Source organism: Apodemus sylvaticus, chromosome 9, assembly GCF_947179515.1.
Source record: "Apodemus sylvaticus chromosome 9, mApoSyl1.1, whole genome shotgun sequence".
Lineage (NCBI taxonomy): Eukaryota > Metazoa > Chordata > Mammalia > Rodentia > Muridae > Apodemus > Apodemus sylvaticus.
In genome coordinates, this window is record NC_067480.1 from 26,436,056 (window position 1) to 26,452,610 (window position 16,555).

Consider the following 16,555-nt stretch of genomic DNA (forward strand, 5'->3'; position numbering starts at 1 on the left):
CTGTGCTCTTTGATCCAACAGTAAACAGTACTTGTTGTTTGGGTATCATTTTTGCCTTTGTTTTCATCTTTCTCTTTTTCCTTCTCCTCGTCCTCCTTCTCCTTTTCTTCTTCCTCTTCCTCTTCAAGATAGGGTCTCATATAACCAAGGCTGGCTTCAAACTCACTAGTTAGTGGAGAATGACCATGGGCTTTTTAAAAATAGTAATTGTATTCTATTTATTTTTAAATACTTACATTATATGTATGTTGCTTGTGTGTGTGTTGTGCACATCATGCATGCCTGGTGCCCATCAGATCCCGTAGAACTGTAGTTATGGGTGGTTACGAGCTGCCGTTCCTGTGCTGGGAACCAAACCCAGGCCCTCTGCAAGAACTGTATGCGCTCTTAACTGCTGAGCCATCTCTCCAGCCCCACCCTCCTTTCAGGCATGCCAGGATTAGCTGGTGTTAGGGATGGAACCCAGGACACATGCTAGACAAACATTTCATCCACTGAGGTATATGTAACATATAACACAACCTCATTGTCTCTTTTCCTGTTAAGCTTCTATATTGATGCTTTTGACTGAGCAGTAGTTTTTATATTCTGAGTATTCTTTCTTCTGACATTTGTAATATTTTCCCCACAGTATAGGCAAGGGGACATGACAATGATACTCACACCTGTGCTGGCATCCACCTGCCTGGGTGTTGATTTTTCTTAGAAATCCTCCCAGCCTGTTCACAGGTTTCTTTCTAGTCTTCTGCTTGGCGTCTCGGCAGGTAGAGCCATGATGAATGGGGCCCTAAGGTCCAGTGCTTTGCTGAACACTGTGCTATTCTGTGGAGAGAGACAGAGTGGGGACACGGGAGCCTGAAGAGGGATCATAGGGTAGTCTGTGTAAAACACTCACCAGACTCCAAGATCTTGTGCAATGAAAGAGGATAGAAGCCGCCTCATTAAAAATCTTTGGTGTGGTGGCTTGTGGTTGTAATCCTAGCACTCAAAGACTGAGGCAGGAGGATTGTTGGAGACCCATATAACTTTCATTGTTTTACATAGTTTCAAATTAATACACACACACACACATATATATTATTGTGTGTATGTGCACACTCAATGTGTGTGTGTGTGTGTGTGTGTACATGTGTGTGTGAAACTGAGTGTAGATTGAGGTCAAAGGACAACTTTGTGGAATTGGTTTTCTCCTTCCTCCTCAATATGGCGTCCAGGGAGCAAACAAAAGTTACCCAGCCTATGCAGCAAGCACCTTTACCCGCTGACTCATCTACCCAAACTGAGACGCCTATTTCTGTAGAACCACATTGCTCTAAAGAGAACTAGTATTTATTTTCCAGTGACCATTTTTAAAAAAGGGCTCAACAGTTAAGAGCACGAGCTTCCCAGTCCAGAGGACCTGGGTTCAATTCCTGGCACCCTATATGGCAATGCACAACCATCAGTAACCCCGATTCCAGGGGATCTAATACCAGCCTCTGGCCCCCAAGGGTATCAGGCATGCATGTAGAGCACAGATATACATGCAAACAAAATACCCATATATATATTTATAATATATATTTAAAATACCCATATATATTTTATATATATATTACCCATATTTATATATATATATAAAATAAGTTTTCACATTAAAAAGAAAGTATTAAACTTACACAGTCTGTGATATCTCGCTACATTTCTATTATAGTGAAACAAAAAAATTAAATGTAAATACCATAAAAACTTCACATTGAGCCACGTGTGCTGCACATATCTGTAAGTCTGTAATGTCAGCATTTAGGGGGCTGAAGTATCTCCAGTTCAAGGTCAGCCGTGGGTATATAGTCTGGACTAGCTCGGGCTATATAGTAACACCGGTCTCAAAAACAGAACCAATATAAAAAACAAAACAAACAAACAAAAAAAACCCCAAACTTTAAATCTTGTTTCCGATGTTCCTCACCTTGGGGTGGAAAAATAAGTTGTACAACTTCAGTCTCTTTCAGTGACCGTGGTGAGGGTGGATGCTATATTAGCAGTCCTGTGGCTCCTGGTGCCTGAGCTGCACTTGGGGCCTACCCCCAATGTTCTGTGCTCTAATACTGAAGGATAGAGGGCTGGGGCGGAGGTCCCTGGGCAGCGTACTTGTCCCTCGGTTGTGAGAACCTGAGTTCGGATACCCAGAAGCAATGTCAAAGGCCAGGCATGGTGGTCTGACCCAGATACCAGCAATGGTGAGATGGGAGGCAGAGACAGGTGGATCCCTGCATGCTCTCTGACAAGCTAGCCTAGTTTCAGGCCATTGAGAGACCCTGTCTTAATCAAAAGGATGGATTTAAGATGAACAAACACAAAGACGGCTGTGTTGGTTTCATACATGGTTTCATAAAATGATGTTGAGACATTCAGAGGGGGAAAAACATGCCCAAAGCTGTTCATGTAGAAGAACAAGAGGCCGCAGAGGTGGCTCAGTGGTTAGGAGCGTGTCTGCCCCTTGCAGAGGACCCAGATCAGATGGATCACAACTGCTTGCGACTCTGCTCCAGGGGCATCTAGTGCCTCTGACTTCTGTAGGTACCTGCACACATGTGCACACACAGAGACACAAATGCACACACACACACACACACACACACACTACACACAATTTTAAAAAACACTATGAATGCCCACTAAGTAAATGAAAGAAGTAAAGTCAAATTCACTAAAAATCAAAGAATCCAAGCCAGACTGCACCAAGATGCTGTCTTCTGTGCTTCCAAATGACAGAGGGTGACCTTGAATTTCTTTTCCTTCTGTCCCCACTTCTTTAATGTTTGTTTATTATTTATTTATTAATATTTATATGAGTACACTGTCACTGTCTTCAGACACACCAGAAGAGGGCATAGGATCCCATAACAGTTAGTTGTGAGCCACCATGTGGTTGCTGGGAATTGAACTCAGGACCTCTGGAGGAGCAGTCAGTGCTCTTAGTGCACTGAGCCAACTCTCCACCCCACTGGGCTCCACTTCTTAAATGCTAGGGTTACAGGCTTGTACCACCACAGCCGGGTCACAGAGTGCTGGGGTTAAACCCAAGACTTCATGCAAGCCAGCCAAGCCCTCTGTCAACTAAGCTACATCCCCAGCTCCCGCATATACGTACACTAAAACCTACTGTGGGAGGTGGGCACTGTCCGACAAAAGGACATGGCGATATTTGTACCTAGCCCCAAGAAAAAATATATTTGCATAGTTCCCTGTCTATATCAATCCAGAACTTTCTAAAATAATCAGAGCTACAGACTTTTAAAAAGGTGTTGTTTTCAACAGCCAGGGTGCTGTCCAGTGGTAGATCATTTGCATGTCTGCACAAAGGCCATGGGTCCTACCCTCAACTCTGCAAAAGAAAGGGAGGGAAGGAGAGAGGGAGGGAGAGAAAGGGAGTTAAAAACAGGTTTTCAAAGATTTAAGAAGGTAAATATTCACAACATAGAATGTTTTCCAGAGTGTAATATCACATTTTTAGTAGATGGACTGCCGAGAGGGCTCAGCAGGTAAAGGGGCTTGCTACCAAGTTGAGTTCCATCCCCTGATCCACATGGTAGAAGGAGAGAACCCACTTCAGAATGCCATCCTCTGACTGCTTCACACACGTGCAGCGTACACAGACCCATACACAAACTAGCAAAATGTAATTTAAAAAAAAGAAAACATTTCTTTTTCTTTCTTTTCTTTCTTTTCTTTCTTTTTTTTTTTTTTTTTTTTTTTTTGCAATTTCCCATGGATCAGATTTGATACATGGAAAAAAATCAATGAGGCCACGTGGGTATTCACTGGCTATATTCAGCAGGACATAATACAACACACACCAAGTCACTCACACACACACACACACACACACACACACACATACATTCACTCATATACTCACACACGACTCACACTCACACTTTTTCACAGACATACATGTATATACACACTACACACTCAACACAGCTTCCATATACTCACAGACACATACACACACAGTCACACACTATACACTCATACACACAACTCACACACACATATACTCACACTCACACACTATACAAACAACTCACATACACACTCACACACTACACATAACTCATATGCTCTCTCACAGACATACCACTTCCATGTGCCCTGCCCTGACTGTTTAGGGCCTGGCTTTACAGATTTTAAAGATCTTAATGTGTCCTTCCCCACTGACAATGTACCCTGAGATATTCACATTTTATTATTGGAATCAGTGGCAAAGATCTGGTTTTAAAGTTTTTACCTGGGAACTGGGATTCCAGCTCAGGTCCTTGATTTCACAATAAGTACTTATAAACGCTAAGCCCTCTCTCCAGCCCCTTCTGACCTCTTTTTCAGTCTGTATTGCTGAGATAGAACCTATGGGTCTCGCCAAGCGAGCCTATGGCCAGAGCATCCCTGGTTCCTTAGCTACATAAGTGGAGATGTCCATGGTCCCTTCATCCCCATGACAACCTCGGGTAAGCCTGAGTCTGAGCTGGTTCTAGAAGAATCAGGATTCAAAACAAAATTGTATACTTTCTTCACTTCAAGCAGAGGCCAGTAGGAAGCAAGTGCTACGCTGGGGGGATTTCTCCATTGAATTTCCTTTGCTAGCTTGCTCTGGAATCCTTGGGTTTTGAGTCACTGTTTAAGAGCAGGGCAGTTTGGAAAAACAAAACAAACAAACAAACAAACAAAACTGATTCAAATTGAAAGACTGGGAAGAAGGTGTGTATAAAAAGTGTCCGGGAGGCAGTGGCTCCGAGCTGCTATGAGGGTCAGCTGGGTCTGTCTGTCCTGTCTGTCTGTCTGATGCTGGCCAGAGCCTCAGTTTGCTTCTTCTGGTGCTGTGGGCTCTCTCATTCGTCAAAGCCCCCTCCCCGCCATATGACTTCTTGTCTACAGTGTGGCGAGCCTCGTGATGATGTCACTGAAATGACATGGCCTTCCCCTCCTTTTTCTCCTCCATGTTTCTTCTCCCAGTACCTTCCAGAGACTTAAATTTACCGCCCTAGGGTTTTGCTTTTAAACTCAAAACTGATCTTGAACTTCAAAAGAAAAGGAAAAAAATGTGTCGGGTGCTTTTCCAGAAGGGAGAGCAGGGGGCTTTTCCAGAAGGTGGTGAGAAGGAATGGAAGGAGGCTACAGATCAGGGAGGAGGGATGTCCGGAGGGGGGATGTGGAGAGGAGGGTGAGGCTCTCCACCCAGCGGGACCTCAGCCGGCCTGACAGTGCACACCTGCCACCTGGCCTGGATAGGAATGAAGAAGCCAGAGGTGCCTGGATGGCTGCTGCTCTGGCTGTGGAGGCCTGAGTGTCCGTTCAGGACCTGGTCTCTGCAAAGGGGCTTCTCTGATACGAAGGGGCAGGCCAGATAGAACGAGGAAGGTGAGCAGGGTGTGGTGCTTTGGGCATCTCCAGGCAAGCAGAGACACACACACACAGACACACACACACACACACACACACACACACACACACACACACACGTGGAGTGACCTTGAAGGCTGGCCGTGGGATTGGCAGCAAGGCCCAGCATGCCTAGACAAGAACGGACGAGCCTCGACTTCTGAGGAAGGAGATGGGCGGGACCTGAGGCCAGCCACAGACCTGCGTCTGCTCAGGCATGGAAATAAGTCTTGTATTCCATTGGTTCTGCTTCTCTTCTTGTACCTTAGAGCAGGCTGTGTAGAGAGACCTGTCTCAAAAACAAACTAAAGTTTAATTTGGATCAGTGTGAAAATATATATTATTATAGGAATATAAACATATTCCTATGTTGGGGAAGGCGAGATGCCAGGGGAGCGTGGTAGCAGTCTGTACTCACAGTGTGTCCACAGTCAGGAAGCAAAGCAAGGTGGATGCTGGGGTTCAGATCGTCTTCTCCCTTTTATTCAGACCAGGACTCGAACCCACATTAGGGTAGATCATCCCATTTCAATCAACCCTGTCATCCTTTGCCTCTTAGCCCCAATTTCACCTCCTGAGTCAGATATATCTTGCCTTTATGGCTAGAGGCCAGATTGCCTTTCTACCCTTAGGTAAAGCAGTTCCCAGACGGACAGTCATGCCCAGGTTGTCTGTCTGATGCTCTGTGGCAGGCTGGGCCCCCAGACTGCTTGTGCGTGACCCTTGCCTCTCACAGCCACCCACGGAGCACAGCTGCCATTCTTATTAAGATTGAGCCGTTATCCCTGGGGCTGGGGTTCTGACCACCCAAGACCAATGTCTGTGGGCACCCTAGCTGCTCACAGCAAGCAGACACGTCTCAGTCCTCACCAATGGCAGAACCGCCTGGACTGGCTGTCCAGGAAAGAGCAAGTATTAACCAGCTCTTAACTACACAAAAAATCCAGGCAGGGCATCCTGTGATTCTCATGGTTCTTGGCAGCTAAGAAATGGGAGAGTTGAGATCTGAGAGCACCATTGAGGGACCACGCTGTGATTCATAAAATTTGGGTCAGTCTAATTGGGTGTTCTCCGAGGATACCATCCTGCGGCAGGGCTTACAAAGCAGCTACCGGGAGGGGAGCTATGATGGCACCCGGCCTGGCTAATTCATAAAATGCAGCAACAGTGCTGAAACGTCTGTCAGTCAGTTTTTCCTTCTTTCTTTCTTCCTTTCTTTCTTTCTTTCTTTCCTTTCTTTCTTTCTTTCTTTCTTTCTTTCTCTTTCTTTCTCTCTTTCTTTCTTTCTTTCTTTCTTCCCATACACACACACATACACACTATACATACCCACAAACATTCATACCTATACTCATTTCCACAATTATACATTCATACTCATTCTTGGCTATTCATTCATACACACATCCTCACACATTCATGTGAATGTGCTCTCGAGCATGTGCACACACACATACACACACACATGCACACACACACACCCGAGTCACCTTTTCATCGATTTGATGAGATAGTTGAGAAGTAAAGATGGCATACATCTTTAATCCCAGCACTTGAGAGGCAGAGGTAGTCAGATGTTTGTAAGTTCAAGGCCCACCTGGTCTACTTAATAGCAAGCTACTCTGCAATCTACTATGCAGCCCGGGGTTGCCAGGGCTACATAGAGAGACCCTGTCCCAAAGAAGGAAGAGGAGAATATTGGCTCACAGTCTCAGAGGCTCTGGCCCATTGTCATCCAGCTTCATTGCTGTGGGCTAGAGGTCAGGCTGAATCCCACGGCAGAAAGTGTCTTGAAGCAAAGCAGCTTACCTCGTGCCAGACAGAAAGTAGGGAGAGACAGGAAGAGGCTAGGACAAGGAGTGAGCACCCCCGGGGACCGGCTTCCTCTAGCCAAGTTTCCACCATCTCGGAAAACAGCAGTTGAGGACCAAGCTTCCAACATGTGAGCCCAGGGCGGGTGGATATCTCCTATCCAAACCACATCTGCACACTCTGAAACACACATACTGACACACCTCACTACCTGAAGTTGCCTGAGAGATGTCAGTCAGCTGGTTCCTCTGAGGTATAGCTGCATAATGATATCCGTGGTGCTGTGATCACATGATCACCTACAGGGCTTGGTGCTCCACCAGTTGTAGCAGGTGTCCAAGGAGTGTGTGGTACAGATGGCTGAATGGATGCCTAAGAGGGGAGCACTGAGGGCCTGGCTCTCTCCTTTCTTCTTTCTTTTAAAGTTTTGTTTCTACCAGGATCAAACTGGGAGCCTTCCACACGGCAGGCAAAAACTCCACGACTGAGCTACATCCCCCGATCCCTGTAGAGCCATGCATGTAAAAGCTCACGTGACTGAGTCAAAGCAATATTGATAAGGAAAAGACAGCTCCGCGGATGTGGCGAGCTAAATAAAGACAAACATCCTGGCCAAGGAAAATTCATAGATGACTAACCACCTATAAATGGATAAAGGGGGTGGGAGGTTAGTGAATGGGCCCAGCAGGCATCAGCTGTATGATTCAGGACAAAACCTGCTGCTGTCAACCACAGCATAGCCAGTCCCAGCTGTCCCCAAACCCTGGCCCTCATAGTCATTGGGACAAAGCTGTCGCCAGCAGGGTGAGGTGGGTACTTGCAAGTATAGTGGTAGGTTACTCTTCAGAGCCACGCCATCTGATAGGCAATCCTCTCGTGTTGCTGTGTGTGTGTGTGTGGGGGGGGGGGGGGGGGGGCGTGGATCTCTCAGTCTGTGAGAGAGCTGTCTGTAGTCAGTTGGCCTAGTCACATGTGCTCTGAGCTTGGCTGCCTGGTTATCTTGGCATTCTTTGGAGAAATTAAACTTAGTAGCTGGAAGGTGAGTTAATAACATTTGTAGTAGAGAAGCTTCCAGAAAACTTTATGTCCAGGGTGGCCTTCTTGTCTGTGATGGACACAGGCAGCTATACAAACCAAAGATGAACTCTCAGTCATCATTGGGTCCCAGGACCACAGTTCATGGCATCTTCCCTGATTGGTACTGTCTCAAGTCAAGTGTAGACCAAGCACCTGGGGTGGCTATGATGCCTCTGTGAACTTTCTTATAGTTGCTTCAATGCAGCTCCAACTTAAAAATGCATTCTGTGTCTCAAAAGGCCTTACCAGGCTCATTGGCTGGCAGGGCTTCACAGGGAGGAAGTGACTGGAACCATCCAGTTAATCCTGTTTTACTGTGATCCAACCTGGCAGGAGTCCTAACAGCCGGGTTCTCAAATCAAAGTCCCATGACTTCCAGAGCGTTGCTCATGTGACTTTGATGAAACAGGATCATTTACACATCCCTTCTGGAGGACCCTGAGGACTGAATGAAATGGTGTGGAAAGACTGTTGCCCACCTCCACCACCCTCACCCAGGCCGGTATGTTCTGGGAACAAACACCAGACTTCCCTCTTCCACACCCCCTCCCTCCATAATTCCTGGAGCTGGAACATCCACTGCCAGACCCCTGCTCACTGCTGTTGTCTGCCCTCAGTCTGGTGTACTTGTTTCTGAGGACTGCTATCACAGTGTAGTGCACAAATACAAGTGTGCATGCACATAGATGTGAACCAAACGGCCCACTGTCTTCTCCAGCAGGTTGACCAGTTGGTGCCCCTGGTCTCTTCCCAGTAGCCTCTGGGACCTGTGTATCTTTATGGTACTGTGAGTTGGAAGACTCTCCTACCTGTTTAGAGTGATGTTGAGTTGAATGTTCTGCAAATCTGTATGGGTCTCATGACGATGTCCAAAGAATGTGCATAGAATGATAGAAATTTACCCCCCCCCCCAATGCACACTCCCAAAGTGTGGACCATAAGCTTGAAATGAGGATGTTAGCAGGCTGCCCTCCCTCCTGAGTGCCAAGGAAGGATCATTCCTTTGTCCTCCAGTCTCTTGCTACTCCAGGTGCCACCCTGGTCCCCACCTCCGTCCTCTGCATACTTGTGTCTCCTCTACTTTCCTTTATGGAGATGTCTATGGCCATTTAATTAATTTTGTCAACTGACACAATCTAGAATCATTTGGACTGTCTAAATCAGGTTGGCCTGTTGGTATGTCTGTGGGGAATTGTTCTATTGCCTATTGACATAGGACATAGGAAGACCCAGGCTAAAAGCTACGAGTACCATTTCTGAGCTTGAGTGAGTCCCGGACTGCGTAAGAGGAGAAAACAAGATGAATGAGGGGATGGGGTTCACTCTCTGCTCTTAACTGTGGGTGTGACTAGCGGCTTCAACCTCCTGTCTTGACTTCCTCGAAATGTCAGCTGTGGCCTGGAAGTGTGAGTGGAATAAACCTTTCTTAGACTTGATATTTTATCATAGCAACAGAAGCAAAACTTAATACCTGGAACTAGGGATAGGACCCACCGTGAATCCTGAACGGTCTATAGTCTCACGTCAAGACTTTCAATTCATGCACAGCTACCAAGGCCCAATTTCACTCAAGGGCACAGTTGCTGGTCCTGGAGACCATGGAGTGAGCAGGCTTTTGGAGGGGTCAATAGTTCAGCTTACCACACTGTCCCTTCAGGAGTCTAAACCAGCCCTGGGTCAAAGGACAGTGGAGCATGCAGGGACAGACAGTGGGCGTGGCTCCCGCTGGTTTTGGGGGTAGGTTGTTGGCAAGCACTAGAGGCGAGCTAGCCAAGTTTTGAGTTCATGTCTTTGGCAAGTTGATGTTGATACAGGAGAAAGGTAACTCCTGAAGGCTGGAGTAAAACTTTGTGCTTCTTTTTCCGTTTTTTTTTTTTTTTAATGAAAATTGCTTTTTTAAAAATTACATTATAAAATCAGATGTTAAAAGAAATAACAGAGGCTTACTGAGGATTTTTTTCTGATAATTCAAAAGCTAAAAAATGAGTAAAACTCACCCAAAACTCTACCCTTCCTGATGGGAATCGTGGTCTATTTCCTGTAAAGTGGGGGTCAGGCAGAGTCCTGCCCCCTAGTGAGTGCCCTGCCCATCTCTACACCAATAAACTCAGGCCAGGGTCATCTTTGTCACCACCTGTCATAAGGCCTGCCTCTCATGCTGTTTCTTCTTCTATAGGTGGATCCCTAGCTTGTCCTCCGGCGTTCAGGTGGCAGGTGTGACAGTGTGCTTGCCAAGAATGAAGGGCTTTCTCCTTTGCACCAGGGGGACTTGGCGTCTGCCACACAGCTGCCGCCAGGACGTCTGCCTCTAAGGACATCCTCAGCTCTTCTTAGCAGTCACAAGGTCTCCTCTGTGTGTCTGCAGGCCATGTTTGAGCTGGTCACCTCCGAGGCCTCCTACTATAAGAGCCTGAACCTCCTGGTGTCACACTTCATGGAGAACGAGCGGCTGAAGAAGATTCTGCACCCGTCCGAGGCCCACATCCTCTTCTCCAATGTCCTGGATGTCATGGCTGTCAGTGAGCGGTGAGCACTGGAGGGCCGCCTTCTTCCGTCTTCTCCCTGCCAGGGTGTGGCTAAGCCAGGGCCCATGCTCACTGGTTGGGCGGCTATACCTTTGAATGTTCTGGATTTTTACATAAAGAAATAGGGTGGATAATGTTGTTAATCTAGGCACTGAGGAGATGGTGCAGTGGGAAGAATGCTTGTCTTGCAAGCATGAGGATCTGAGTTTGATCCCAGAACCCACATGAAAGCTAGAGGCGGTGGGACACACTTGTCTTTCCAGGGCTAGGGATGGGAGATAGGAGAAACCTTGGTGCTGGCTGGCGAGCTGGACAGTCTAGCCTAATTGGTGATCTCTAGACGAATGAAAGATTGTCTCAAAAGAAACCATGGGGATGGCTTCTGAGGAATGACACCTGAAGATGACATTTGACCTCTGACCTACGACCTATACACACACACACACACAATATGCATACACAGAGATGTGAACCAAAAGGCCCACTGTCTTCTCCAGCAGGTTGGCCAGTTATTGCCCCTGGTCTCATCCCAGTAACCTCTGGGACCTGTGTATCTTTATGGTGCTGTGAGTTGGAGGACTCTCCTAGCTGTTTAGAGTGATGTTGAGTTGACTCTTATGCAAATCTATATGGGTCTTATGACAATGTCCAAGGTCGTCTGGGAACGACTGCTCACCCAGAAATACCCCAGCCTAAGCTCCCTGCAGGCCAGGGCCAGTGCAGCCCAGATTGCAACTTCCTTCTCTTCTCCTATGAGGCATCCAGCAGTCCAGGAAAGGATGCAGGATCTGTGATCCTTAAATTGGACTTGGGTAAAGGAGGAAGTGAGCTCCTGTGTAGGAGGAAGAGGAGGAGGAGGAGGAGGAGGAGGAAGAAGAGGAGGAGGGGGAGCAGGGGGAGGAGGAGGAGAGAAATTAGGATGAAGGGTTCACTGAGCATTTCCCAGCAACCTAGAAAGCACTAGGCTCCCGTCCCATGTTCAGATTAGGCGAGGCATGGCCGAGTCATCCCTCCGTGCAGTGAGGGTCACTCTGTCACATGTGGAAGCCCGTTGCTATTGCTGTCTGTGCATGGGCCCTCCAGGCACCCCCTTTGCACAGACACCTGCCTTTTCTTTGGAGTCTCCGCCTCTGCTGGCAGCCGTCCTGTCCCCTATCCACTAACTTCCAGGGTCGATGGCTCATGGATGCCAGAGCAACCCCTGAGACCTCTGAGCTTGTTTTTACACACCAACTCCGGTTTTTATTTGAAAAATCCCACAACACAGAAGTAGAGATCCCCATGTTACACGCCTCATGCATTGATGAGTGGCTTAATGAGTGGTGGGCTGGGGGCCAGTCTAGGTTCATCCAATCCCCGCCTCTCCTAGTACCCAGGGGACCATTGTGAGACACAGCTCGATCACCATTCTGTTAGGCCTACAAACTCATCAGTACACATGTAAGAGATAAAGGTGAGCCTCATGCCCTCTCCCTCCCTGCATACTCTGGTGGTGTTATCCACCTAAAGCCACAGCCGCTCTGTGATGTGTTCTGATGTACCACTAGTGTGCAGAGTCCACCCACCACGAGAGGGAGCACTGGTCTGTCCGGCCCGGCGCAGTGATCTCCAGGCACCTTCAGGTGCCTTCAGCCCAGCCTCTGCCTCTTGCAGGTTTTTGCTGGAGCTGGAACACCGCATGGAGGAGAACATTGTTATCTCGGATGTGTGCGACATTGTGTACCGTTATGCAGCTGATCACTTCTCCGTCTATATCACCTACGTTAGTAATCAGACCTACCAGGAAAGGACATACAAGCAGCTCCTGTGAGTATACCTGGCCCGGGCTCAGCCATCCTGGCCTGGGCGTTCCCCAGGGCCACACTAAGTCACACAGTTTAGCCAGGTGGGTGAGAGCATTGAACTCTAGCGTGTTCCCTGAGCATCTGTGTCACTAGATAATCCGTAGCCCACCTGTGCTCCAGGGGAGTCATCCAGTGACCCCAGACCTGTGTCCAGAGCAGCCAGGAAATCCCTGTAGGAAAGACTGTGTAGCTACAGGAATGATCCAAGGTCTAGAACATTGGAAAGATGGGTGTGAAGTAATAAGAAAGCCGACGGTGGGGAGAAAGGAGCTGTGACTGGCCATGTGTTCCATGGGAACGAGGAGCCAATCTCCCATCTCATGACCTTGCTCTGGACCACAGGGAGGGGCTTCCCTTTTGGTACCCATGCAAATGAAACAAAACCAAATGAAAGTCTCTCCAGTATGAGAACCTAGAGTAGAGGAGCAAGACCAGGTTTGTGGCCCCAGACACAGTACAGATACACGGGTCTCTGGGATGCCCTGAAAACAAAGGCAAGGTTGGGGGCCTCATTAGGACAGACAGGTCTGCGCAAGTTGCCTGGCACGTGGCAGCAGCCTCTGTGTGGAGAACCTGTGGCTCAAAGGTGGCAGTTCTGGGACAGTCACTAAGAAGATCCTGCAGCTGGCACAGAGGGAGGATTTCTAGGCATTTATGACAGAGTCAGTTCCCCATGGCTTCTAGGCTCTGTTGTAGAGCCAGAAAGGTTTCAGTGTGCCCCATGCCCACTGTCCAGATAGCATCTGGATTTGATGGCTTTTCTGTCCAGCCACATGGTTGAAGTGGGCATTTTAAACTTGGAGTATCCAAGCATTCATTTGGGTGCTTTCCAGTGACTATTTGGAAGATGGCAGGAATCAGGTGCTGTTTCCCTGATTAAGCAGCGAGTAGAATAGGTGTCTGTGCCTTGCAGTTCCCAAGAATCCCCAGGGTAGCTGGTCACCACGTAACTTTGCCCTGTGGGTGCAGATGGGGGATCTGCTCCCACTAGCAGCAGGTACAGTATGGGTGGCCCCGATGTCTGCTGCTACCCTGCAGTAAGTCTCTGGCAGGTGTCTTCCTGGCCTTCAGCAGCACTGGGCCACGTGGCCAAGCCTGCCTGTCAAAAATAGCCCAGGCTCTCCTGGCAGGCGCCTCGAGCCTGCTGCAGGCTGCATCGTCCGTGGGCTTACCTTGCCTAGCTTCCTGCCGGGTGAAGTCATCTAATTGTGTGTCTGATTCATAACCTGGGCTACAATGGGATTCTTACCCCTCCCACACAAATCATGCTTTGCCAAGTCTTCATGGCATATGAAGCCACTATTGTTACTTGACGTTTACATGAACAGTTTATTTTCCATTTTTTAAAAAAAAAATGAGGAGGGGGAGGGAGGAGAGGGTGGGGGAAGCATCTTCTATTCACACCTCCAGGGCCTGAGCTCAGAAACAGTCTCCTGTGTCTGGATCTTCAGACAGGAGAAGGCGGCTTTCCGGGAACTGATCGCACAGCTGGAGCTGGACCCCAAGTGCAAGGGCCTGCCTTTCTCCTCCTTCCTCATCTTGCCTTTCCAGAGGATCACGAGACTCAAGCTGCTGGTCCAGGTGTGACCCCTGACCGTGCCCTGGGCTCTGCAGGCCTCCCCTGTCCAAGTCTTTGCTGCTTCTACCTCTCCACTAGTATTTCAGGGCATCCACTTGTTACATAAGGGCCAATTAGGGCCCTATTGTGCTGCAAGCAATGAGGGCTCAGCTATATTCCAGAAGAAACGATTGGCAGACATAACCAGAAAAGCCGGCATAGCTGTGAATATTAGAAATAAGTTAACCCAGTCAAGGGTGCCTACCTGGCTACTGCCAATCAGAGGGGTCAAGAAAGACAAGATTTAAGTGAGGCTCAGGTTAGAGGAGCCAGCTGCATCAACATCTGGAAGAAAGAACACTCTATGTAGAGAAACCTGGATGTTCAAAGGTCCTGGGGAAACAAGATTCATAGGAGCAGGGCCAGCCCTGAGGTCTCAGCTTCCATCCTCACCTGATGTGGCTGACATTTATCAGGGTTCACTGTGGCTGTTACAGAGGGTGAGAGCAGGCATAGAGGAAAGTTGTCTTAGTCAGGGTTTCTATTCCTGCACAAACATCACAACCAAGAAGCAAGCTAGGGAGGAAAGGGTTTATTCACCTTACATTTCCACAAGGCTTGCTGTTCATCACCAAAGGAAGTCAGGACTGGAACTCACACAGGGTAGGAACCTGGAGATGCAGAAGCCATGGAGGGTGCTGCTTACTGGCTTGCTTCCCCTGCCTTGCTTTCTTATAGAACCCAGGACTACCAGCCCAGGGATGGCACCACCCACAATGGGCCGTCGTCCCCCCCCCCATCACTAATTGAGAAAATGCCTTACAGCTGAATCTCATAGAGGCATTTCTTCAAGGGAGGCTCCTTTCTCTGTGATAACTCCAGCTTGTGTCAAATTGACACATAAAACCAGTCACTACAAAAGTAGACAGGGTTATTATACTCAGCCTGAGAAGCAGAGTTAACTGTGAACTGAAGAAAACAGAAGGATCGGAAGAAAAGACAATTTATAGGAAAAAGAGCAGTCAGTCAGCAAAGCCCCCCAGGACCATGATGACTCAGTCTCCAGTAGCTACCCCGGGAGGAAGGGAGGGTCTGGTTCCCCGTGTAAACACTATGCCTCTCCTGGGGACAGAGCTAGCCCTGCCTGAGTGACCAGGGTCCCTGGCTGCTTTGCACTGCCTCTGTGCTTTGCTCGTGAGCCGGTGACTGCATTGGAATAGAGTATCTACAGGAGGGCCCCATGCCCTCTGTCCGTTCAGTGGAGGCTTATGTGCTGCATCTTTAAAGCTGCACCACTGCCAGGGAGGGGGAAGAGTGGGGTAACTCAGCTTCATCTTGCCTTCAGAACATCCTGAAGAGAGTGGAGGAGAGGTCTGAGCGTGAAGGCACCGCCTCAGATGCCCACAAGGAGCTAGAGATGGTGAGTTGTTTTCACCCGTGTGTCCCGGGAGCTGGTTCCCTCTAGATCACTCTACCTACTGACCTCCTCTGCTACTGTGACTCCATTTATTTATTCTGAGATTTACTTTTGCAATCCAGAAGAATCACTGTGAAGGGGAATGGGGGAATTCATACCTAATGTGACTTTGTCAGAGCCTCCCTGCAATGCCCTGCCCCCGTTCGTGTGCCCAGGTTGCATATGGGGGTACTTGCCTGGCACTCTTTGCCAACATAGAACTCTGTTACAATCCCAACATCTGTTGCAGCCCATTGTTCCCACCCCATCCTCCAGGGTCCAGCTTATATTGGTGTTCACCCTGACCCAGAGCCCTGCCAGGGTGTCGCCAACTCCTGGTCCTCCTGGCTGACTCCCTATGGCAGAGATGGGCTGTCTGTAGGCATCAGCAGCTTTCTCTAGCCTTGTGTGCCCATCAAGTGCTGGTTTGGGCCCTTGGCCCCCACCAATGAGCCATATGACTTTTTTTTCTAGGCTCTTCTGGGTAGCAGCATCCTGGATGGGTCTGGTGACCTTTGACCTGCCCTGGGCCTACCTGCCCCAGAGAGCAGTCTCAGAGGTGGGACAAGGGCCTGGCGTATTTCCTATTTTAAGCTCTTCTCTGCTTTTTTTCTCTCCTCTCCTGTTGATGAAAGAGATACTCTGTTTCTCTTGCTTACCTTTTTTTAAAAAAAGAGGTTTATTTTCCTCATTCATAAAAGTAATCAATGATCAAATACAAGAAAATTTAAAAAACTAGCCTAAGCAAAATGAAAATTGCAAAGTGACATTGCAAAGATGTCACACACACACACACACACACACACACACACACACAGAGAGAGAGAGAGAGAGAGAGAGAGAGTTTACCACTATACTGTTT

At 48.2% G+C, this 16,555-nt stretch overlaps 1 protein-coding gene across 2 annotated transcripts in view; it reads left to right on the forward strand.

Annotated features, from left to right (window-relative positions):
- The window catches only part of Ngef (neuronal guanine nucleotide exchange factor), a 65,049-nt gene that overhangs the window by 41,826 nt on the left and 6,668 nt on the right, over window positions 1-16,555 (forward strand). For both annotated transcript variants that reach the window (XM_052192304.1, XM_052192303.1), the window contains 4 exons: window positions 10,676-10,836; window positions 12,489-12,641; window positions 14,131-14,260; window positions 15,583-15,657. In XM_052192304.1, coding sequence (XP_052048264.1) covers window positions 10,676-10,836; window positions 12,489-12,641; window positions 14,131-14,260; window positions 15,583-15,657 — 519 coding nt within the window. The remainder of the gene's footprint in view (window positions 1-10,675; window positions 10,837-12,488; window positions 12,642-14,130; window positions 14,261-15,582; window positions 15,658-16,555) is intronic.